Here is a 25,589-nt window from a genome sequence, read left to right as displayed (position 1 = left end):
ACTACACACCAGGATCTTCTCCAGTTCAGCATTTCCCCAGATGTTCCCTCTGTGATGCATCACTTCTGTTTCCAGAGTGAGAACACGTGGGGCAGGTCATAGAACTGAGCACTGTGAATCGTATGCCAGGGACCACTTCTCCTTAGACTATAAGAAAGATTCTCATTTTTTGACCCGAGTTAAAAGCTAATAGAGCTGATTCATGGAAACTCACTTCTCAGTTCCCAACAGGAAGGCACGTGCCTGGGACATGGGGTGAGACCTGATATGACAGAGAGAAATGGTTTTGGTCCCAGTTACAGGTGGGACCAGGCAGCAGACCTGGTCACACAGAAATAAGTCTCATCTGGGTGAGGCAGTGAGGGCTCATGTATAACCCCCAAGCTTGTTGACCCCTGTCTTCTGACTCTGGAGGGAAGCCATGCATTAGTTATATGTCATTGAGCAAAAAATTAGTTCTGAACTTGGCAGCTTAAGTCAGCAAATGCCTAGTATCTCACACTTTCTGTGAGCCAGGAATTGACATGTCCTATCTGGGTTCTCTGATTCATTTCATATCTTGCAAGGATGCAATAATCTGAAGGTTCAACTAGGGGTTGTTATCGCCCAAATGTACTCATCTGGATGTTGGCAGCATCCAGACCTTGGTGGACTGTTGAACTGAGAGACTCAGTCCCTTCCTGATTGTTGGCTAGGGGCCTGCCTCCTTTCCTTGTCATGAGGGTCTCTCAATAAGTAGTTCACATGTGGCAGTTGGCTTATTCAGAGCAAGAGAGAAAGAGAGCAAGATAGGTCACCAAAAGAAAAACCGGAGTCATCTTGAAGCATAATCTCTTCAGTGACGTCTCTTCATTTTTGCCATATACTATTTGTTATGGACATGTTACTATGTACATTCCAGTGTGGGGATTACACAAGGACATGAACACCAGGCAACAGGAACAACTGGGACACTTTAGAGCCTGTTACTTGGCCCTCTGTTCCTGGGCTGGATGAGATGCTCCCTATGGACAGGGAAGGAGAGGGAGTGTTCCTCCCTAGATCCTGGGCCATGAGCTGTAACTGAGATGGGGAAGCTCGGCCCTTGTAACCTTGAGCACATCTATAGGGAGGGCAGCATCCAGAGTCTGTGAAGGCCTCTCCTTGGTGGTGTCCCTGGAGCTGGTTCTGCAGGCTCATGAGAAATACCTGATGCCTCCTTTGCTGCTCCAGGTTCAGTGATAGCACATTGGGAGCTTTGAGTTGGCCATTGTAGGAATATTTATACCACAGAAGTCAAGAAGTGCTATTCACAAGGATTTTCTTTTTCAGAGATCAAAGTATTCATTTTTTTTATCACTTGCCAGTATACTACTGCGTGGTATCCTAAAATCTCTCCTGTGTCTGTGTCTCTTACAGCTGCAAGTCTGAGGCTGAAGAATGGAGGTCGCCGCTGTGAGGGGAGAGTGGAAGTAAAACACCAAGGAAAATGGGGCACAGTGAATGATCACAAGTGGAGCTTAGAAGAGGCAACTGTGGTGTGCAGACGGCTGGGGTGTGGAGCTGCTATTGATGCTCCTCAAGGATCTTATTTTGGACCAGGAGTTGGCCCCATTTGGTTTGCTTTTATTTCCTGCAGAGGGACAGAGTCAGCTCTCAAGCAGTGTGGCTATCCTACCATGAAAGACTATCGTCCTCAGGGTTATTCCCATGCCCATGATGCTGGAGTAGTCTGTTCAGGTAAGTCCTGTCTGATATAGGATGGGATCACCAGCAAGAAAAGCCTCAGTCTCATTCCCAGAGTAACTATAAGAATACAGATCACAGCCTTTAGTACATTCTTGGGTGAAGATTCCAGTCACACAGTTATTCCTAGAGCATTACGTGTTGAAGGGAGCAGAAGGGCTTGCTTGCCCCTGGAAGTAAAGGCTCCAGATCCATTGGTCACTGGTCCCTTCAGGTCTGTGTGATATGTCATAGGAGGCAGGGAGGTGAGGCCAAATATTTAATACAGGTACAACTGCTTGGTTAAACCCACATTAATTAGGTTCATCATGGTAGCTTGTTGTATTCTTTCATGGGATGGTCAGACAAGTGCCGCTATAAGAGGGGATATAGGAAAGGTGCAGGCAAGGAGAGGTGTGAGTTTATTATACTCACAGCTCCTAGAGAGACAAAGTATCAGCAAGTGGGTACTTGGGGGAGGTGCCAATAGAACCTTCTGATCCAAGAAGTGCCCCCCAAATGGTGTGTGAAGACCCATGGACAAGTGACAATACATATATATGGGTCTTGTTTTTGTTTTCATCCAGCCAGTCTATGTCTTTTGGTTGGAGTACTGAATCAGTTTACATTTAAGATAATTATAGGTATGTGTGTTTGTACTGACATTCTGTTAATTGCTTTGTATTCTTTGGTAGGTCTTTTTTTCTTCCCTTCCTCTTTGATTCTCTTCTCTTATGATTTGATGGCTATCTTTAATACTGTGTTTGGATTCCTTTTCTTTTTTGTGTGAATATATATTGTAGATTTTTGGTTTGTGGTTTCCATGAGCTTTTGATATGCAGACTATTGTAAGTTGCTGGTCTCCTAATTTCCAAAGCATTTCCAATCGTCTGTATTTTAACTCTCCTCCTGATTGCCAGTTTTGGTATCATATTTGTGTGTGAATGTTTTCCTACCTTTACTGTATGTTTGACTTTACTGATATGATTTCTCATTCATAATTTTCTTTTTTCTTCTATGTCTTTATTTTCTTCCTAGAGAAGTTCCTTTAGCATTTGTTGTAAGCTGGTTTAGTGGTGTTGGATTCTGTTAGCTTTTTATTGTCTGTAAAGCTTTTGATTTCTCCATAGAAACTGAACAAGAGCCTTGCTGGGTAGAGGATTTTTGATGGTAGGTTCCCCCTTTTATCAGTTTAAATATATCATGCCACTCTCTTTTGGCCTGCAAAGTTTCTGCTGAAAAATCAGCTGATAAACTTATGAGGATTCCTTGTAAGCTATTTGTTGCTTTTAATAGTTTGTCTTTAGCTTTTGTCAGTTTGATTAATGTGTGTCTTGATATGTGCCTTCTTGGGTTTCTACTGGACTTCAGTGGCTATTTCCCTTCCCATATTAGGAAAAGTTTCAGCTATTGTCTCTTCAAATATTTTCACAGGCCTCTTCTCCTTCTGGAGCCCCTAAAATGTGCATGTTTGTGCATTTAATGTTGTCCCAGAGGTTTCTTAATGTTGTTCCAATGATTGTCCTTACATTTTTATATTCTTTTTTCTGTCCTACAACAGTGATATTCACCATTCTGTCTTCTAGCTCATTTATCTGTTTCTCTGCCTCGTTTATTCTGCTATTGATTCCTTCTAGTATATTTTTCATTTCTTTTACTGCATTCTTCAACTCTGTTCTGTATATCTTCTAGTGCTGTTAAACATTTCTTGTGTCATCTCATTCCATGCCTCCATTCTTTTTCCAAAATCTTGGATCATCTTCACTATCATTACTCTGCATTATTTTTCAGGCAGATTGCCTATTTCAACTTCACTTAGTTGTTCTTCTGGGATTTTATCTTGTACCTTTGTCTGGAATATATTCTTCTGCTATCTTATTTTGTCTAACTTTCTGTGTTTATGGTCACTTTTCCACAGGCTGGAGGATTGTCCTTCTTCTTCCTTTTGGTGTCTGTCCCCTGGTGGGTGAGACTCATCTAGAGGCTTGTGCAGACTTCCTGGTGGGAGTGACTGGTGTCTGATGACTAGTGGGTGGAGCTAATTCTTGATCTTCTGTGGGCAGGGTCATGTCAAAAGATCTGTATAGAGGCAGCTGTGAGCTCAGGAAGAGTTTCAGTTCAGTTCAGTCACTCAGTCATGTCAGACTCTTTGTGATCTCATGGACTGCAGCACAACAGGTCTCCCTGTCCATTACCAACTCCCGAAGTTTATTCAAACTCATGTCCATTGAGTCAGTGATGCCATCCAACCATCTCATCCTCTGTCATCCCCTTCTCCTCCTGCCTTCAATCTTTCCCAGCATCAGGGTCTTTTCAAATGAGTCAGCTCTTCGCATCAGGTGGCCAAAGTATTGGAGTTTCAGCTTCAACATCAGTGCTTCCAGTGAATATTCAGGACTGATTTCCTTTAGGATGGATTGGTTTTATCTCCTTGCAGTCCAAGGGACTCTCAAGAGTCTTCTCCAACACCACAGCTCAAAAGCATCAATTCTATTGTGCTCAGCTTTCTTTATAGTCCAACTCTCACATCCATACATGACTACTGGAAAAACTATAGCTTTGACTAGATGGACCTTTGTTGGCAAAGTAATGTCTCTGCTTTTTAATACGCTGTCTAGGTTGGTCATAACTTTTCTTCCAAGGAGTAAGCGTCTTTTAATTTCATGGCTTCAGTCACCATCTGCAGCACCCCCCCCACACACACACACACAAATAAAGTCTGTCACTGTTTCTACTGTTTCCCAATCTATTTGCCATGAAGTGATGGGACCAGATGCCATGATCTGTTTTCTGAATGTTGAGTTTTAAGCCAACTTTTGCACTCTCCTCTTTCACTTTTATCAAGAGGTTCCTTAGTTCTTCTTTGCTTTCTGCCATAAGGGTTGTGTCATGAGCATACCTGAGGTTAAGCTGGAATCAAGATTGCTGGGAGAAATATCAATAATCTCAGGAAGAGGTATGGGCTTCTCTCATAGCTCAGTTGGTAAAGCATCTGCCTGCAATGCAGGAGACCTGGGTTTGATCCCTGGGTCGGGAAGATCCTCTGGAGAAAGAAATGGCAATTGACTCCAGTATTCTTGCCTGGAAAATCCCATGGACAGAGGAACCTGATGGGTTACAGTCCATGGGGCTGCAAGAGTTGGACACAACTTAGTGACTAAACCACCACCACAGGAAGAGTTTAGACTGCCCATCTGCTAATGGGCAGGGCTGTGTTCCTGCCCTGTGGGTTGTTTGACCTGAGCATCCCAGCACTGGAGCCTGAAGGCTGTTGGGTGGGGCCAGATCTTAGTTTCAAAATGGCAGCATCCAGGGGAGCTCACACCAATGAGTACTCCCTGGTACCTCTGCCACCAATGTCCTTGTCCCTGCAGTGGGCCACAGCTGCCCCCACCTCCCCAGAAGACCCTATAAGACAAGCAGGTGGGTCTGGTCTTTGCTTCTGTGAAGTCATGACTTTTTATCTGGGCCCCAGTGGGCTTCCCTGGGAGCTCAGCTTGTAAAGAATCTGCCTACCATGCAGGAGATCCTGGTTCAATTCCTGGGTTGGGAAGATCTGCTGGAGAAGGGATAGGTTACCCACTCCAGTATTCTTGGGCTTTCCTGGTGGCTCAGACAGTAAAGAATCTGCCTGCAGTGCGGGAGACCTGGGTTCAATCCCTGGGTTGAGAAGATCCCCTGGAGGAGGGAAAGGCTATCCACTCCAGTATTCTGGCCTGAAGAGTTCCATGGACAGAGGAGCCTGGCAGGCTACAGTTCATGGGGTCACAAAGAGTTGACCATGACTCAGCAACTTTCACTTCACTTCCCTTGTTCCTGTGGATTTCCTATGATCAAGACCCCTGGCCTTCAAAATCAAGTGCTCTTGGGGCTGCTCTTCCTTATGCCAGACCCCCAGGGTGGGGAGCTTGACCTCAGTTTCAGAAACATTCTGTGGGGAATCTGTCATATATTTTCCAGTTTATAGATCACTCACCTGGTGGGTATGAGATTTGATTATATTGTAAATTCACCCCTCCTACCATCTTATTGTGGCTTTGTCTTTGGATGTAGAGCATCTTTTTTGATAGGTTACATGCTTTTTTAACTGCTGTTCAGCAGTTAGTTGTGATTTTTGTGCTTTTGTGAGAGGAGGTGAGCTCAAGTCCTTATACTGATCCATCTTGCACATTTTACCTTAAAATGATAAGTGAAAACTGAAAATCACTCAGTCGTGTCCAACTCTTTGTGACCCCATGGACTATACAGTCCATGGAATTCTCAAGGCCAGAATAATGGAGTGGGTTAGCCTTTCCCTTCTCCAGGGGATCTTCTCAACCCAGTGATCAAACCCAGGTCTCCCGCATAGCAGGTGGATTCTTTACAATTCTAACAAGGGAAGCCTAAGAATACTGGAGTGGGTAGCCTATCCCTTCTCCAGCAGATCTTCCCAACTCGGGAATTGAATCAGGGTCTTATGCATTGCAGGTGTATTCTTTACCAACTGAAATATCAAGGGACCCCTTAAAATAATAGCTTGTCACTTAACAAATAATGAAACAAATTAATAAATCTTACAAAATGTTGTGGCTATTTTTGCCTTAAATATTCTATTATTTTAAAAATGTGCAATACATCATTTTAAGTATGTCTTGCCATTCCCTCCTGGCTTGAAGAGTTTCTATTGAAAGATCAGCTGTTATCCTTATGGGTATTCCCTTGTGTGTTACAGTTATGTAAAGTTTAAAAATAAAATAAAATTAAAAATAAAAAAATAAAAAAAAATAAATGTAAACAAAAAAAAATGTGCAATAGTCTTTGTATTTACCCACAGAATTATCATTTAGAGCAGTCTTCATAGCTTTGGGCATTTTCCTTTAGCTTGAATACCTTACTGTAGAATTTTTTTGTGTAGTGATGGTCTGGTGGTCTCAAATTCTATCATCTTTTTTGTATGAAGACATTTTAACTATTAATAATTTTTAAAAATATTTTCACTGGTGACTGAATTCTAGTTTAGAAAGTTTTGCCACACTACCTTAAAGATGCTTTTACATTGGCCTATGAAAAATTATGGCGAACCTAGATAACATATTGAAAAGCAGAGACATTACTTTGCCAACAAAGGTCCGTCTAGTCAAGGCTATGGTTTTTCCAGTGGTCATGTATAGATGTGAGAGTTGGACTGGGAAGAAAGCTGAGCGCTGAAGAATTGATGCTTTTGAACTGTGGTGTTGGAGAAGACTCTTGAGAGTCCCTTGGACTGCAAGGAGATCCAACCAGTCCATTCTGAAGGAGATCAGCCCTCGGATTTCTTTGGAAGGAATGATGCTAAAGCTGAAACTCCAGTACTTTGGCCACCTCATGTGAAGAGTTGACTCATTGGAAAAGACTCTGATGCTGGGCGGGATTGGGGGCAAGAGGAGAAGGGGACGACAGAGGATGAGATGGCTGAATGGCATCACTGACTTGATGGACGTGAGTCTGAGTGAACTCTGGGAGTTGGTGATGGACAGGGAGGCCTGGCGTGCTGCGATTCATGGGGTCACAAAGAGTCGGACATGACTGAGCAACTGAACTGAACTGAACTGATGGCTAGCATTGCCTCGAGTAAATAGCCAGTAATACTTATTTTTGTACCCCTTTACATAAGATGTCAATATTTCATGGGTGCTTCTAGGATTTTTTTTGGGGGGGGGTTATCACGGGTTTTCTACAATCATATTATCAAATGTCTGAGGTAGTTTTCCTTATTTTTATCTTTTAGAGTTTGTTTAGCTTTTTGGTTTGGTTTATAGCTTTCATTAAATTTGGAAAACTTCATCCATTATTTACAACTAGTTTTCTACTCATCCCTTATTTTGAGTCTCCAAATATACATATTTTTGCATGGTTTACTCTTGTCCCAAGTGCTAGAGTTTCCATTCATGTTTTGTTTTTTGCCTTTTTTCCCCTCTGCTTCAGTTTGAATAGTCTATATTGATATGTGCTTAATTTCCCCATCCCCTTTTTCTTGTTCTGCCATATCTAATTCCTTTTTATGTTAATCCAAATAATTTTTCATTACATATATTGATTTTTCAGTTTTAAAAAACTCCATTTGGTTATTTTTTTGTCTCTGCTTTATTTTCTTGCTGCATAAAAAACATATTTATGTTAGTGTCTTTAAATATTAGCAGTCAATTAAATAATTTCTATAATTTTTGAATCTGTTTTTAGTGACTGCTCTTTAAAAATTTTGCTATGAGTTACATTTTTGTTTTTCAGAAAGTCATATAACTTTTGGATTGGAAGTTGGACATTGCTAGGCAGTCATTTAACAGAAAGAATTCTAGCAATAAATAATCAGAAAAGAGTCTGATAGCAGGGAATTTCACTTGATGAATCGAACAATGTTTTTCATTGCATTACATTGCATTCCTTTCAAAATATGTTCCTTGGGTGGCAAAGTGATAAATTTTTATTTTAGTATCTCTTCTTTAGCTTCAAAACTTCTTGTTATCCCACTTTTACTTGCCACATACCCAAATTACACTCCACTTCTACAGCAGTTGCTTTCCTTTTTCCATTTTGTTTGCCATCCATCCGTATCTTTTAAAATTGTGTTTGCTTCTCTCAAGTGGGAGAAATGAGAAAGGATGGAACAGTTAGGTGGCATATAAGAGGAGGAGAGTGCAATGAAATATGCTAATTACTAATTTGACAATTATTTCCCCCAAATACTTGTGCATTTTATACAGATTGAGGCTTTTGAAACTCAGAACTCTACAAATTAGGCCTTACTTGATTTTGGCTTCCTTCTTCTTACTCCCTTCTCCTTCTCTTTTGGCAGCATGCCACCTTCTTTCAAAATTATAAAACATATATGAAAGAAATTAATGAAGATATAGATAAATAAAAAGTATCTTGTGTTCATGGATTGGAAGAATCAATATTGTTAAAATGTCTATACCACTCAAAGTGATTTACAGGTTTCATGCAATCCCTCTCAAAATCCTAATGACATTCATTATAGATATAGAAAGTACAATCCTAAAATACAATCTAAAATATGTATATTGTTTACTTTCAATCTATTCATGATTTTTTTGTTTTCTTATCACTATTCACTTTTAGTTTCATTCCATTGTGTTCAGAAAAGATACTTGGAATGATTCAAATTTTCTTGAATTTGTTAAAACTTGTTTGTAGCCTAAATACAAGTTGTTTTTTTTTTAATCACAATAACACACTCATTGTAGAAAATGTGTAATCTACACAAAAGTATAAAGAAGAAAAAAATCACCCATGATACTATTATTCACAGATAACCATGGTTGTTATTTTTACATTTGCTTTACATCTCTTTCCATGCATTTCCCTTTACGTAGGTAAACTCTACTGTTTGCACAGATATATTCTGTCTTCTTGTACCTTAGATATTACTACTGCTACCTTATATATTCGGAGAAGGCAATGGCACCCCACTCCAGTACTCTTGCCTGGAAAATCCCATGGGCGGAGGAGCCTGGTAGGCTGCAGTCCATGGGGTCGCTAAGAGTCAGACATGACTGAGCAAGTTCACTTTCTCTTTTCACCTTTATGCATTGGAGAAGGAAATGGCAACCCACTCCAGTGTTCTTGCCTGGAGAATCCTGGGGATGGGGGAGCCTGGTGGGCTGCAGTCTATGGGGTCTCATAGAGTCAGACATGACTGAAACGACTTAGCAGCAGCAGTACCTTATATATTACTACTGCTACTACATCCACGATACCACTAAAGACTTGTATTTATCCTGGAAAATATTCCATGTGTGCTTAAGAAGAATGAATATTGATTTTCTGTTTGAATGATCAATTAATTATAGAGTGGGATATTGGAGTTTTCTACTGTTAATGTGTTGCTTCTACTTCTCCCTTAAGAGCTGTCCATGCTGTCTTGTGTATTGAAATGCTATAATGTTCCATGCATATATATCTGTAGTTGCTATATCTTTCAGTTGAACCGTCTCTTGTGACAGTTTTTGACTTAAAGTCTCTTTTGCCTGACTTTAATCTCTTTTGGCTATTATCTGCATGGCATCTCTTTCAGCCTACAGGAGTCATGAAATCTAAAGTGAGTCTCTTATACACAGTATGTAGTTGGATCTTGCTTTTAATCCATTCAGATAATCCATATATTTGATTGGAAAGTGTAGGATTTTACATTTATAATCATATTGAAAGGTAAGGACTTACATTGCCATTTTATTCATTGTTTTATAGTTTCTTGCTCCTACTTTCTTCTGTGTTGTATTTGTGGCTTGATGATTTCTTATAGTGGTATGCTCTGATTAATTTCTCTTTTTCTGTGTGTATGTACTATACTTTTTATTGTAGTTACCATGGAACTTGTATCAAACATTTTATAACTAGAACAGTTTATAGCAGAAGTTAAGTACTGTTATGAAAACAACTTAATTTCAACAGCATGCAGAAACTGCATTTTACTCCTCCCCTACACTTTAAGTGATTGATGTCAGATTTTGCTTTTTTTCTATAATGTGTTTCCAACAGCAGCTTTCTGTAATTATAGTTACTCTTATGATGGTCTCTTGATTTATATTTATATACTAATGTTAAAAGCAAGTTATGTACCACTATTACAGTATTACAATATTCTGTATTTCTCTCCAGATTTACTAGTAAGATTTACAATTTCATATGTGAAGATACTTTTATATCATTGTTTTGTTTATTCATTTAAACTCGAAGAACTCCTTTTAGCACATTGGTAATGTAGTGATGATGAAATCCCTCAGATTATGGAATTTTTGCCATTAAAAATTATCAGAAAATTATAATACAAAAACCATAAAAGTAGATTATTTACAATGTCTATATTTCTTCTCTCAGACAACCCCTATACAGGGTGGCATGCACTCATGGATCCTGCTTCATGATTTTCCTTACCTAAGTCACTTGGAGACTAGATCCTGGGAGAGAAAACTATTCAAAATAATAGCCTCACAAGTCTCAGGAAAGTTTTCTAACTTTGTCTGGATGACAGATCTCTACACTGATATAGTCCATGTGTCTCTGGGGTGGTTCTGTTCTTCATATCTCTGCATTCATGTTTGAGTGCCAAAACATTATGCAGTTTCCTTGGGCTCTGTAGTCCTGGGCTCCTAAAGGTGAAATTCACTTCTCCAATCAATGATAAATTACATGTTCCTGGTATTCAGCCATTTCTGATGATATGTCCTGGGCTCTGTAGTTCCCAGGCCTGTAGATAAGGAATTCATATTTCTAAACAATCTCAGAGTATCCATTATTGGGATACAGTCATCCCAAACTGACCCTGCAAATTCTTCTGAATTTCTCTTCAGATTCTTGTTCATGAAAAGGCAATTCTGACACCAACTATCAAATTCTCTCTCCATGTCCACTCCTGGAAAAGAAAAGCATTCACATCATTGCCTGTGATGTGTTGTTTCCATTTGTCAAGTCAGGATCAAGAACACTCACTGGGTTTCCTTGTTTGTTTCTTTTAGGATTTATGCGTCTAGCTGAAGGAGATGGACCCTGCTCAGGGCGAGTAGAAGTTCATTCTGGAAAAGACTGGACCCCAGTGTCTGATAGAAACTTTACATTCCCCACTGCCCAGGTCATCTGTGCAGAGCTGGGATGTGGCAAGGTTGTGTCTGTCCTGGGACATGTGCCCTTCAGAGAGTCAGGTGGCCAGGTCTGGGCTGAAGAGTTCAGGTGTAAAGGGGAGGAGCCTGAGCTCTGGTCCTGCCCCAGAGTGCCCTGTCCAGGAGGCACTTGTCACCACAGTGGAGTTGTTCAGGTTGTCTGTTCAGGTGAGATGTAGATCAGGTTTATAACCTCTCTGCTTACCTTGTTCAGGTGAGAAAATCAGACTTTGTTGAAACACTGTCTTCTTCTACCAATGTACACAGAAGTCCGACTCATGACAAACGGGACCTCTCAGTGTGAGGGGCAGGTGGAGATGAATATTTCTGGACAATGGAGAGCACTCTGTGCCTCCCACTGGAGTCTGGCCAATGCCAATGTTGTCTGTCGTCACCTCGGCTGTGGAGTCGCCATCTCCACCCCCAGAGGACCACACTTTGTGGAAGGAGGTGATCAGATCTCAACAGCCCGATTTCACTGCTCCGGGGGGGAGTCCTTCTTATGGATGTGCCCTGTGACTTCCCTGGGTGGTCTTGACTGTTCTCATGGCAACACGGCCTCTGTGATCTGCTCAGGTAAGAGAGGGTGAAGGGCTACTGGGACTCAGGATGCTCCTGGAGTGAAATGTCCTGTAGAGCAGACAGTGACAGGAAACTGGCATCAAAAGTCAGATATTTCATGGTGAAATGTGGTTCTTCTCATTGTTCTTTCATTTTCCAAGTCAAGGCAAGAAGTAGAAAGGGGAAATATGTATTTTTAAGCAACAATATTATTTGTATTATTTAAATATAATCATTGAAAACAATGTATAAGCAGTAAGTGCAGCTTCAGTCATGTACTCAGATCAGCAAAGAGAACATGCCCAGCACCACAGTCACTGTTGTCTCCCCATAACTGTGTCTCCCTCCTCTCCAGTTAAGACTGCTCACCTAACTCCTACTACCATAGAGTGTTTTATTGTTTGAACTGTATACAAAATTATGCAGTGTATTTTCTTTTGTGTATAACTTTAAGTCACCATTATATTTGAGATTCACTCATGATGTTGCTTAAAGAAGCATTTTATTCATTTTTATTTCTGTAGAGTAGATCTTTGAATGATCACATGACCATGAGTTGATCCATTTCACAATAGATAGTAGAGATTTGAGTTGTTTCCTATTTTTGACTAATGCAAATATGATGCTACAACTTGCCATGACAATGACTTTGGGTACAAAGATGTTATTTATCTTGTGTGTTTAACCTTTGGTCTTTCATTTTCATTTTCTTAATGGTTTGGTGTCTTTTGGTGAGCCAAGCTCTTAATCTTAAGAAATTATAACTTACCAACTTCTTCCTTTACTTTTAACACTTCTTATATCCTTTAAAAAGAACTTTGTCTACTCCAAGACCATAAAAGCATTCTCAAAGAGTATCTCAGAAGTTTAATTATTTTTATCTTGCATAGAATTGCACATCCCTTCTGCAATTGATATCTGTGTAAGATAAGATCAAGTTTCATATGACATCCAACTGACTCAGAATCTTTTTCTGAAAAGACTCTTTTCCCCACTGCAGTGCCACCTTTCTCATAAGAAGAAAAGCATATGTCTGAGTCTTTTTTAAGACTCTCTATTCTATTCCATTGTATCATTGTCTATCCTTGCAACAATACTGCATTTTCTTAATTATTATAATGTCAGTCCTGGGTGTTCTTTGGAAGCAATGATGCTAAAGCTGAAACTCCAGTACTTTGGCCACCACATGCAAAGAGTTGACTCATTGGAAAAGACTCTGATGCTGGGAGGGATTGGGGGCAGGAGGAGAAGGGGGGGACAGAGGATGAGATGGCTGAATAGCATCACTGACCCGATGGACGTGAGTCTGAGTGAACTCCAGGAGTTGGTGATGGACATGGAGGCCAAGCGTGCTGCAATTCATGGGGTTGCAAAGAGTTGGACACGACTGAGCGACTGAACTGAACTGAAGTCTGGATAATTTTAATGTAAAGCGTTTATATTATTAACTCTTCTACCTTTGTTGCTTTTTTGGTCAACTGTGTTGGTCATTCTTTTTCTTTTGTATTTTATTTCAATTTTGGAATCAGCTTTTCATTTTCTTAAAAATATTATATATTTACGGTGTTGGGTGTTAGTTGCAGCATATGGATCTTCATTATGTCTTGTGTGATCTTCTGTTATGACACATGGAGTGCCTAGTTGTGAGGTTCCAGCTCAGATGCTCTGTGGCATGTGGGATCTTAGTTCTCATATCAGGGATCGAACCTGAGTCCTCTGCATTGCATGGCTGATTCTCAACCATTGGACCAGGAGAGAAATCCCCCAGCTTGTCATTTTTCACCAAAAAAAAGGAAAAAAAGAGCATAAGCATATTTTGTTTGAGAAGAATTAATCTACACAGAAATTGGAGGTGATTGACTGACAATGTTGAGTTTTCCAATTCATTGACATTATATATGTTTATCACTCCATTCGGTTAGGTCTCCAATTTATCTCAGAGGTTTTGCTCATCTTCTGCTAGATTTTTCTCCTAGGCATTTATGTTTTTGATGTTATAAGCATTTCTTTTAGTGGAAGTGTCCTAGGAATGATTTATCTCTGACTTGTTTTTACCTTTCCCTTTTTTAATTTTGATGTAATTTGAGACTTACAGAAAAGCTGTAAGAATAATATAAAAATCCAGAAGACCTTTAGCTCGATTTCCCAATGTTAGTATTCTGCTTTAATCTCTCCCCCCAGTTGATAGATAGACATTTCTCTCTATCTCTGTTTTGGTCTTTCCTTCTTTGTCCCCCTCCCACCACATTTCTCCATGAATATGTAAAATCCTTCTGAATTAGATTGCAGACATGATGTCTCTTTATCCCTAAAATGCTTCAAGGGATTTCCTTATGTAACCACACTTCAGTCAAGTCATCAGACCGCTTCAGCCCCAGATGACATCTAAGTGCAACCACATGAAAGACTCTAAGACAGAACTGCCAAGTGGGATCTTTCCCAAATTATTTACCCAGGAAGTCTTAAGCAAGATGAGGTATATATTTTTTTTTGCTTAAGTGGCTAAGTTTTATGGGCAAATTTATTATACAGCAATATAACCAGGACACACTTCCCTGGTGGCTCAGTGGTAAAGAACCCGCCTGCCAAGTCAGGAAACACGAGTTCCACCCCTGGGACTTGATGATCCCCTGGAGAAAAAAATGGAAAACTACTACAATATTATTGCCTGAGAAATCCCATGAACAGAGGAACCTGGTGGGCTACAGTCCATATGATCGCCAAAAAAATCAGACAGGATTGTTTGACTAAACAACAACTATAGCAACCAGGACACTTATGTGACCTGCATCTCTGAATAGAAGACCATTTGTCCTCTGATCTTCTATTTACTGTCTCTACCTTATGCCGAGCTAATGTGCTGAAACGCTCGTCCTTTACTTAATATCAGCTGTTGTTTATCAGCTCTATAATTTGTATCTGTTGTTATTTTGTCAATTTCTTTTGTCAATTAATTCCACGAGGCCTTCAATAATGCCAAGTTAAATTCTCCATCAGATAACTCTAGTAACTGAATAACTTGGGAAATTCTTTCTAATGTCTTTTTCCTCCTGGTTTTCAATGAGATCTCTATGTGTATGGTTTTTAATAACAGACATTGTAGATGAAAAAGTGGTAGAATCACTTTGGAAAAGATTTTATTCTGCTTTTCCCGTTTACACATAGATTTAGAGACAAAACAGCTTACTTAACTCACTCTTAGTGCAATGGTTGGCTGAAAACAATTGTGGCACTGTCAGAAGAATTCTCCCTGCTGCTGCTGCTGCTAAGTTGCTTCAGTCGTGTCCGACTCTGAATGACCTCATGGACGGCAGCCCACCAGGCTCCCCCGTCCCTAGGGTTCTCCAGGCAAGAGTACTGGAGTGGCTTGCCATTGCCTTCTCCACAGAACTCTCCCTAGAGAAGGTGAATCCTAAGATTATGATAACCTTACTGTTATGTTAACATTGCTTATCTCAGACTTCATCACTAGGTCATTATTTAGCTTAATTCAATTTCTTCTTCGGCCCACAAACCCTCTGATCATTGCTGTTTCTGCAGGAAACCAGACCCATGTGCTGCCCCAGTGCAACGATTCCCGCTCGGAACCAGCAGGCTCTTCAGCCTCAGAGGAGAGCGCCCGCTACTGCTCAGGTGAGGGTCCCACAAGACAGAAGATCATTCTCATCCCCCAGGTCAACGCCCCATTGTTCCTTTTCTCTCTCCTCAGACAGCAGACAGCTCCGCCTGGTGGAAGGAGGAGGTCCCTGCGCCGGGAGAGTGGAGATCCTTGACCAGGGCTCCTGGGGCACCATCTGTGATGACGGCTGGGACCTGGATGATGCCCGCGTGGTGTGCAGGCAGCTGGGCTGTGGAGAAGCCCTCAATGCCACGGTGTCTGCTCACTTTGGGGCAGGATCAGGACCCATATGGCTGGGCAACGTGAACTGTACAGGAAATGAGTCTCACGTGTGGAGGTGCCCTTCCCGGGGCTGGGGGCGGCACGACTGCAGACACAAGCAGGACGCGGGGGTCATCTGCTCAGGTCTGGGCTGCACACTGTCCACAGTCTAGGGGAGGGGTGATAGCCCTGGAGAAGGGGGGGTCTGAACCCTGAGGAAAAGGTGCTGAAAGGACTAGAGAAGGAAGCTTCCTCCCATGAAGCCTGTCTTTCCAGCAGATGTGAAGACCAGGTGCTTTCACTTCCTCCTGCAGCAGCTGACATTCTAGTCCTTTCTTCTCAGAAGTGTTTCCTGGCAGAGCTTACAAGTCCAGCTGAAAGTTGGGCTCACCTTGCCTTACATATGGGACGAAAATCTTAAGTCCATGGTACTAGTTCCTGTTTGCTTCTGTAACAAATTGCCACATAGTGGTTTAAAACAACATCTATTTATTTCCTTAAAGTTCTCTAGGTTCAATGTTCAGCAGGATCTCCCTGGGCTGGAATCAAGGTTTCAGCAGAGCCACATCACTTCTGAGGCTTTGGTGAAGAATCCCATTTCTTATATCGTTTCTTTTCAAACCACCTGAATTCCTTGGCTCATAGACCCCCTTCATCCATCATCAGACCAACAACGCTGCACATCTTTAATTATTATCCAGAGTCACACCTCCCTCTAGCCAGAGCTAAGAAAGAGTGCTTCTATTGATTTGGCCAAAAGGTTCCATCATTTTTTCTGTAAGATGGTCTAGTAATACTTAGCTGTCTTTCACTTCATTTGAAACAATTTTGTTAGATTGTTTTTTGGCAGCTATCATATCAGCACACACACACACTCACACATATATTTTAATATTTTATTTTTTAACTTTACAATATTTTATTGGTTTTGCCATATATCAACATGAATCTGCCACAGGTATACACGTGTTCCCCATCCTGAACCCTCCTCCCTCCTCCCTCCCTGTGCCATCCCTCTGGGTCGTCCCAGTGCACCAGCCCCAAGAATCCAGTATTGTGCATCGAACCTGGACTGGCAACTCATTTCATATATGATATTATACATGGGTTATATTTTTTAAACCATGAAAATTAGTGAATTTTTGTGTAGCCATTTTAACATTGAAAATGGAAGGAAAAAAGCAACATTTTCCTCATATCATGCTTTATTATTTCAAGAAAAGTTAGAAACACAACTGAAATGCAAAACAAATTTGTGGAGTGTATGGAAGTATGGTGACTGAAAAAACTCATCAAAAGTGGTTTATGAAGTTTTGTGTTGGAGATTTCTCACTGGACAGTACTGCAGAGTAGGGTAGACCAGATGAAGTTGATCAAAGTCAAATTGAGATATCGTTTGAAGACAATGTTATACAATGCATGAGATAGCCAACATACTCAAAATATCCAAATCAAGCATTGAAAGTCATTTGTACCAGCTCGGTTATATTAATTGCTTTGATGTTTGGGTTTCACATAAGTGAAAAAAACCTTCATGGCAGTATTTCTACATGGGATTCTCTACTTAAACATAAATAAAACATTTTGCTTTTGAAACAAATTGTAATGGGTGATGAAAAGTGGATACTTCACAATAACGTGGAATGGAAGAGATTGTGGGGCAAGTGAAATGAACCACCATCAACCACACCAAAGGCCGGTCTTCTTCCAAAGAAGGTGATGTTGTATATGTGGTGGTACTGGAAGGGAGTCCTCTCTTAAGGGAGTACCTTCCAGAAACTGAATGATAATTCCAACAAGTACTATTCCCTATTAGACCAACTGAAAACAGCACTTAATGAAAAGCATTCAGAATTAATCCAAAGAAAATGCATAATCTTCCATCAGGATAATGCAAGACCACATATTTCTTTGTAGGCCAGGCAAAAACTGCCACAGTTTGGCTAGTTCTGATTCATCAGCTGTGTTTACCAGACATTGAAGTTTTGGATTTCCATTTCTTTAGATTTTTACAAAATTCTCTTAATGGAAAAATTTTAAATTCACTGGAAGACTATAAAACGCACTTGGATTAGTTCTTTGCTTAGAAAGATAAAAGTTTTGGGAACAGGGAATTATGAAGCTGCCTGAAAATGGCAGAAGGTAGTAGAACAAAATGATGAATATGCTGTTCAATAAAGTTCTGAGTGAACATGAAAAATGTCTTTTTGACATAAAAACCAAAGGAACTTTCTGGCCAACCCAATAAGAATGTGATTAGACTGGGTTCACATAGTTAATCCACAATAGTCCAACTTAATTTCACCATCCCATGATTATTACCTTGATCACATATGTGAAATCCCTTTTGCCAGGTTAGGTAGCATATTCATGGACCCAGGGACTTGGATGAGATTTCTGTGTGTTCATTATCCTGCCACTGCCTCAATATCCATATCACATCCCTTTCACATTCTCTTAGAGGTTTGGTCAGGAAGCAGAATTCAGCTTTCCTCCCTGAAGGTGACCAGGTTGCTCTTCCTCTCTGCTCATATTCACTACATCATGGTGGTAGACATGTTTAAAAAGATAGACACAAATGGACAAAGTCAGGTAAAAGGGAGACAACTTTCACTCTTATTATCTAATGGGTATCTCTTCAGCTGGTTCAGGGATGAATGGGCACTATTTCTGGGGGAAAGGAAAACCCAAAGCACTGAGTGAAGTTCTCACCAGTCCTGATTTCTCCCTTTCTATCTTAGAGTTCCTGGCCCTCAGAATGGTGAGCGAGGATAAGCAGTGTGCTGGGTGGCTGGAAGTTTTCTACAACGGGACCTGGGGCAGTGTCTGCCAAAGCTCCATGAAAGACACCACTGTGTCCATCATCTGCAGTCAGCTTGGCTGTGGGGACAGTGGAAGTCTCAACTTTTCTGTTGCTCTTAGAGAAGGTTCTAGACCCCAGTGGGTAGATGGAATCCGGTGTCGGAACACTGATACCTCTCTCTGGCAGTGTCCTTCTGACCCTTGGAATTGCAGTTCATGCTCTCCAAAGGAGGAAGCCTACATCTCATGTTCAGGTGAATTACTGTCTGTTTCTGTGTCTGTCTTAAACCCATAGAATATTAATAATGAGATTTTATATTTTCATATTTAACTCATGAATTTAACATGGGTCCACAAAATGAAGTTAAGACCAGCTCAGTTCAGTTGCTCAGCTGTGACCAACTCCTTGCAATCCCATGGACTGCAGCACGCCAAGCTTCCCAGTCCAACACCAACTGCAGGAGCCTACTTAAAATCATGTCCATCGCGTTGGTGATGCCATCCCACTATCTCATCCACTGCCATCCCCTTCTCCTCTTGCCTTCAATATTTCCCAGCATCAGGGTCTTTTCCAATGAGTCAGTTCTTCCCAAAGGGTGGCCAAACTATTGGAGTTTCAGCTTCAGCATCAGTCCTTCCAGTGAGTATTCCGGACTGATTTCCTTTAGGATTGACTGGATTTATATCCTTGCAGTTTAAGGGACTCTCAAGAGTCTTCGCCAATGCAACAGTTCAAAAGCATCAATTCTTTGGTGCTCAGCTTTCTTTATAGTCCATCTCTCACATTCATACTGGACTAATGGGAAAACCATAGCTTTGACTAGAAGGACCTCTTTTGGTAATGTCTCTGCTTTTTAATATGCTGTTTAGGTTGGTCACAGATTTTCTTCCAAGGAGCAAGTGTCTTTCAATTTCATGACTGAAACCACTATCTGTAGTGATTTTAGAGGTCCCCCAAATAAAGTCTATCTTCTATTTGCCATGAATTGATGGGACTGGATGCCATGATCTTACTTCTCTGAATGTTGAGTTTTAAGCCAAACTCAAACTCAAATGTTGAGTTTTAAGAGAGTTTTATCACTATCTTCTTTCACTTTCATACAAAAGGCTCTTTAGTTCTTCTTTGCTTTCTGCAATAAGGGTGGTGTCATCTGCATAGCTGAGGTTATTGATATTTCTCCTGGCAATCTTGATTCCAGCTTGTGCTTCATCCAGCCTGGCATTTCACATGATGTACTCTGCATATAAGTTAAATAAGCCAGGTGACAATATACAGCCTTGATGTACTCCTTTCCCAATTTGGAACCTGTCTGTTGTCCCATGTCCAGTTCTAACTGTTGCTTCTTGACCTGCATTACAGATTTCTCAAGAGGCAGGTCAGGTAGTCTGGTATTTCCAAGTCTTTCAGAATTTTCCACAGTTTGTTGTGATCCACACAGTCAAGGTTTTGGCATAGACAATAAAGCAAAAGTAGCTGTTTTTCTGGAACTCTTCTTGCTTTTTCAATGATCCAGCAGATGTTGGCAATTTGATCTCTGGTTCCTCTGCCTTTTCTAAATACAGCTTAAACATCTGGAAGTTCACAGTTCACATATTGCTGAAGCCTGGCTTGGAGAATTTTGAACATTACTTTGCTAACTTGTGAGATGAGTGCAATTGTTCTCTAGTTTGAACATTCTTTGGCATTGCCTTTCTTTGGGATTGGAATGAAAACGGACCTTTTCTAGTCCTGTGGCCACTGCTGAGTTTTCCAAATTTGCTGGCATATTGAGTGCAGCATTTTCACAGCATCATCTTTCAGGATTTGAAATAGCTCAACTGGAATTTCATCACCTCCACTAGCTTTGTTTGTAGTGATGCTTCCTAAGGTCCACTTGACTTCACATTCCAGGATGTCTGGCTCTAGGTGAGTGATCATACCATTGTGGTTTTCTGGGTCATGAAGATCTTTTTCATATAGTTCCTCTGTGTATTCTTGCCACCTCTTCTTAATATCTTCTGCTTCTGTTAGGTCCATACCATTTCTGTCCTTTATTGTGCTCATCTTTGCATGAAACATTCCCTTAGTGTCTCTAATTTTCTTCAAGAGATCTCTAGTCTTTCCCATTCTTTGTTTTCATCTTTTTTTTTTTTTTGAATTGATTGCTGATGAAGGCTTTCTGATCTCTCCTTGCTACTCTTTGTAACCCTGCATTCAAATGGGTATATCTTTCCTTTTCTCCTTTGCCTTTAGCTTCTCTTCTTTTCTCAGCTATTTGTAAGGCCTCCTCAGACAACCATTTTGCCTTTTTGCATTTCTTTTTCTTGAAGACTGTCTTGATCACTGCCTCTTGTAGAATGTCACAAACCTCCGTCCATGGTTCTTCAGGCACTCTGTCAGATCGAATCCCTTGAATCTATTTGTCACTTCCACTGTATAATGATAAGGGATTTGACTTAGGTCATACCTGAATGATCTAGTGGTTTTCCCTACAGAGAGTGAGCCAGAACTATGTCTGAGTGTCTCCTGTGGAGGTGTGGGTCAACAGTGGCCTGCCGCAGAGGCTCGGGTACAGCAGACCTGGGTATAGCATAAGCCCTTTTGGAGGAGGTCACCATTAACTCTACCATAGGACCACCAGAAATCACATAGGACTGGGGAAACTGACTCTTGGAGGGTGGAAACAAAACCTGTGTGGACCAGGACCCAGGAGAAAGGAGCAGTGACCCCACAGGAGACTGGCTCAGACATGCCCATGAGTGTCCAGGAGTCTCTGACAGAGGTGTGTGTTGCTGATGGCTTGCTTCAGAGTCAGAGGCACCGAGTGCAGCAGTGGGTGCAGGGGACCTTTTGAAGGAGGTCTCCATTATCTTCATTACCTCCACCATAGTTTGGCCTCAGGTCAAGCAACAGGGAGGAAACAGCCCCACCCATCAACAGAAAATTGGATGAAAGATTTACTGAACATGCCCCTGCCCATCAGAGCAAGACCCAGTTTCCCCCTCAGTCAGTCTCTCCCATCAGGAAGCTTCCATTAGCCTCTTAACCCTATCCATCAGAGGGCAGAGAGAATGAAAACTACAATCGTAGAAAACTAACCAAACTGATCATATGGACCACAGCCTTGCCTAGCTCAATGAAACTATGAGTCATGTCGTGTAGGGCCATCCAAGACAGACAGGTCATGGCAGAGAGTTCTGACAAAATGTGGTCCACTGGAGAAAGGAATGGCAAACCACTTCAGTGTTCTTGCCTTGAGAACCCCATGAACAGTATGAAAAGGCAAAAAGGTATGACACTGAAAAATGAACTCCCCAGGTTGTTAGGTGCCGAATACACTACTGGAGAAGTGTGGGTAAATAACTCCAGAAAGAATGAAGAGACAGAGACAAAGCAAAAACACCCCCCAGTTGTGGATGTGATGGGTGATGGAAGTAAAGTCCATTGCTGTAAAGAGCAATATTGCATAAGAACCTGGAATGTTAGGTCCATGAATCAAGGGAAATTGGAAGTGGTCAAACAGGAGATGGCAAGAGTGAACATCAACGTTTTAAGAATCAGTGAACTAAAATGGAAGGGAATGGGTGAATTTAACTCAGAAGTTAAGATGAAACTGATGTAATCCACATGTTCCAACACTACTTTTTAAAATTTGCAGTTGACATGTAATTCACATTACAATATTAGCATTAGTTTCAGGTGTACAACATAATGCTTATGTATTTGTTCAGTTCAGTTCAGTTCAGTCGCTCAGTCGTGTCCGACTCTTTGCAACCCCATGAACCACAGCACACCAAGCCTCCCTTTCCATCACCAACTCCCGGAGTCCACCCAAACCTATGTACATTGAGTTGGTGATGCCAAACAACCATCTCATCCTCTGTTGTCCCCTTCTCCTCCTGCCTTCAATCTTTCCCAGCATAAGGGTCTTTTCAAATGAGTCAGTTCTTCACATGAGGTGGCCAAAGTATTGGAGTTTTAGCTTTAGCATCAGTCCTTCCAATGAACATCCAGGACTGATCTCCTTTAGGATGGACTGGTTGGATCTCCTTGCAGTCCAAGTGACTCTCAGGAGTCTTCTCCAACATCACAGTTCAAAAGAATCAGTTCTTCAGTGCTCAGCTTTCTTCACAGTCCAACTCTCACATCCATAAGTGACCACTGGAAAAACCATAGCCTTGACTAGACAGACCTTTGTTGGCAAAGTAATGTCTCTGCTTTTGAATATGCTATCTAGGTTGGTCATAACTTTCCTTCCAAGGAGTAAGCATCTTTTAATTTCATGGCTGCAGTCACCATCTGCAGTGATTTTGGAGCCCAGAAAAATAAAGTCAGCCACTGTTTCCCTATCTATTTGCCATGAAGTGAGGGGACCATGGCATGATCTTAGTTTTCTGAATGTTGAGCTTTAAGCCAACTTTTTTGCTCTCCTCTTCCATTTTCATCAAGAGGGTCTTTAGTTCTTCTTCACTTTCTGCCATAAGGGTGGTGTCATCTGCATATCTGAGGTTATTGATATTTCTCCTGGCAATCTTGATTCCAGCTTGTACTTTCTCCAGCCCAGCATTTCTCATGATGTACTCTGCATATAAGTTAAATAGACAGGGTGACAATATACAGCCTTGACGTACTCCTTTTCCTATTTGAAACCAGTGTATTGCTCCATGTCCAGTTCTAACTGTTGCTTCCTGACCTGCATACAGGTACATAATGGACAATGATGACTATCCTAAGGATGGTATAGCTATCAGCTTTTCAATGTTTATTTTTGACTGTGTTGTATCTTCCTTGCCGCACACAGTCTTTCTCAAGTTGTGTTGTGCAGGGTCTGCTTCAAAGTTGTGCTGTGCAGGTTTCTTTTGTAGTGCAGCACTGGCTCCAGGGCATGAGGGCTTCAGTAGTTGCTGCACACAGGCTCAGTAGTTCTGGTCTGAGGGCTCCAAAGCACAGGCTTAGTAATTGTGGCACACAGTCTTAGTTGCCCAGTGGCATGTGGGATCTTCCTGGGCCAGAGATCAAACCAGTGTCGCCTGCATTGCAAGGTGGATTCTTAACCACTGGACCACTATGGAAGCCTTTACTTTTTTCTTGTGATGAGAACTTGTAAGATGTACTTTGTTACCAACTTTCTAATATATGATACAGTATTAACCCATGTGACATTCAGCTCAGTTCAGTCACTCAGTCGTGTCCAACTGTTTGTGACCCCATGAATTGCAGCATGCCAGGCCTCCCTGTCCATCACCAACTCCTAGAATTCACTCAAACTCATGTCCATCGAGTGGGTGATGCCATCCAGCCACTTCATCCTCTGTCGTCCCCTTCTCCTCTTGCCCCCAATCCCTCCCAGCATCAGAGTCTTTTCCAATGAGTCAACTCTTCGCATGAGGTGGCCAAAGTATTGGAGTTTCAGCTTTAGCATCAGTCCTTCCAATGAACACCCAGGACTGATCTCCTTTAGGATGGACTGGTTGGATCTCCTTGCAGTCCAAGGGACTCTCAAGAGTCTTCTCCAACACCAGAGTTTAAAAGCATCAATTCTTCAGTGGTCAGCTTTCTTCACAGTCCAATTCTCACACTCATACATGACTACTGGAAAAATGATAGCCTTGACTAGACGGACCTTTGTTGGCAAAGTAATATCTGTGCTTTTTAATATGCTATCTAGGTTGGTCATAACTTTCCTTCCAAGGAGTAAGCGTCTTTTAATTTCATGGCTGCAATCACCATCTGCAGTGATGTTGGAGCCCCAAAAAATAAAGTCTGACACTGTTTCCACTGTTTCCCCATGTATTTGCCATGAAGTGATGGGACCAGATGCCATGATCTTTGTTTTCTGAATGTTGAGATTTAAGCCAACTTTTTCACTCTCCTCTTTCACTTACATCAAGAAGCTTTTTAGTTCCTCTTCACTTTCTGCCATAAGGGTGGTGTCATCTGCATATCTGAGGTTATTGATATTTCTCCTGGCAATCTTGATTCCAGCTTGTGCTTTCTCCAGCCCAGTGTTTCTCATGATGTACTCTGCATATAAGTTAAATAAGTGGTAAAGAATCCCCATTGCCAATGCAGGAGACATAAGAGAGGTGGGTTCCCTCCCTGGGTTGTGAAGATCCCCTGGATGGGGAAATGGCAACCCTATTCCAGTATACTTGCCTTGGAAATCCCATGGATAGAGAAGACTCTCAGGCTACAGTCCATAGGGTCACAAACAGATGTACAGGACTGAGCACACACACATGCACACATTAACTGTACTCCCCATACTGTACACTACATCCTCATGACATTAATTTTAGTGCTGGTAGTTTGCATCTTTTGACTACCTTCATCCATTTTGCCCACATCAACCCACCTCTGGCAACCACCAAATTGCTCTTTGCATCGCTGAAAGCTTTAAAAAAAATCTATTTTAAGATTCCACATATAAATGAGATCATATGATATTTTTCTTTAACCATCTGGTTTAGCTCGCTTAGCATAATGCCTTCAAGGTACATTCATGTGTTGCAAATGATGAGAATTTCTATTTTTGGTGACTATATATATATATATAAAGATTATATATATAAATATAAATATAAACATTATATATAATTTTATATAATATAAATATATATTTATCAGTCAGTTCAGTCACTCAGTTGTGTCTGATTCTTTGTGACCCCATGGACTGCAGCATGTCAGGCTTCCCTGTCCATCACTAACTCTCTGAGCTTGCTCAAACTCATGTCCGTTGAGTCAGTGATACCATCCAACCATCTCTTCCTCTGTCGTCCCCTTCTCCTCCTGCATTCAATCTTTCCTAGCATCAAGGTCTTTTCCAACGACTCAGTTCTTCACATCAGGTGGCCAAAGTATTGGAGTTTCAGCTTCAGCATCAGTCCTTCCAATGAATATTCAGGACTGATATCCTTTAGGATGGACTGATTGGATCTCCTTGCAGTCCAAGGCACTCTCAAGAGTCTTCTCCAATGCCACAGTGCAAAAGCATCAATTCTTTGATGCTCAGCTTTCTTTGTAGTCCAAC

At 41.2% G+C, this 25,589-nt stretch overlaps 1 protein-coding gene across 1 annotated transcript in view; it reads left to right on the top strand.

Annotated features, from left to right (window-relative positions):
• The window catches only part of LOC129644212 (antigen WC1.1-like), a 110,201-nt gene that overhangs the window by 66,258 nt on the left and 18,354 nt on the right, over window positions 1–25,589 (top strand). The window contains exons 3-8 of the mRNA XM_055569726.1: window positions 11,196–11,504; window positions 11,595–11,912; window positions 15,438–15,530; window positions 15,607–15,921; window positions 18,519–18,833; window positions 19,952–19,955. Coding sequence (XP_055425701.1) covers window positions 11,196–11,504; window positions 11,595–11,912; window positions 15,438–15,530; window positions 15,607–15,921; window positions 18,519–18,833; window positions 19,952–19,955 — 1,354 coding nt within the window. The remainder of the gene's footprint in view (window positions 1–11,195; window positions 11,505–11,594; window positions 11,913–15,437; window positions 15,531–15,606; window positions 15,922–18,518; window positions 18,834–19,951; window positions 19,956–25,589) is intronic.

This window comes from Bubalus kerabau, chromosome 1, assembly GCF_029407905.1.
Source record: "Bubalus kerabau isolate K-KA32 ecotype Philippines breed swamp buffalo chromosome 1, PCC_UOA_SB_1v2, whole genome shotgun sequence".
Taxonomy (NCBI): domain Eukaryota; kingdom Metazoa; phylum Chordata; class Mammalia; order Artiodactyla; family Bovidae; genus Bubalus; species Bubalus kerabau.
The sequence above is the reverse complement of the archived record's forward strand: the minus strand, read 5'-3'. Positions and strand labels throughout refer to the sequence as shown.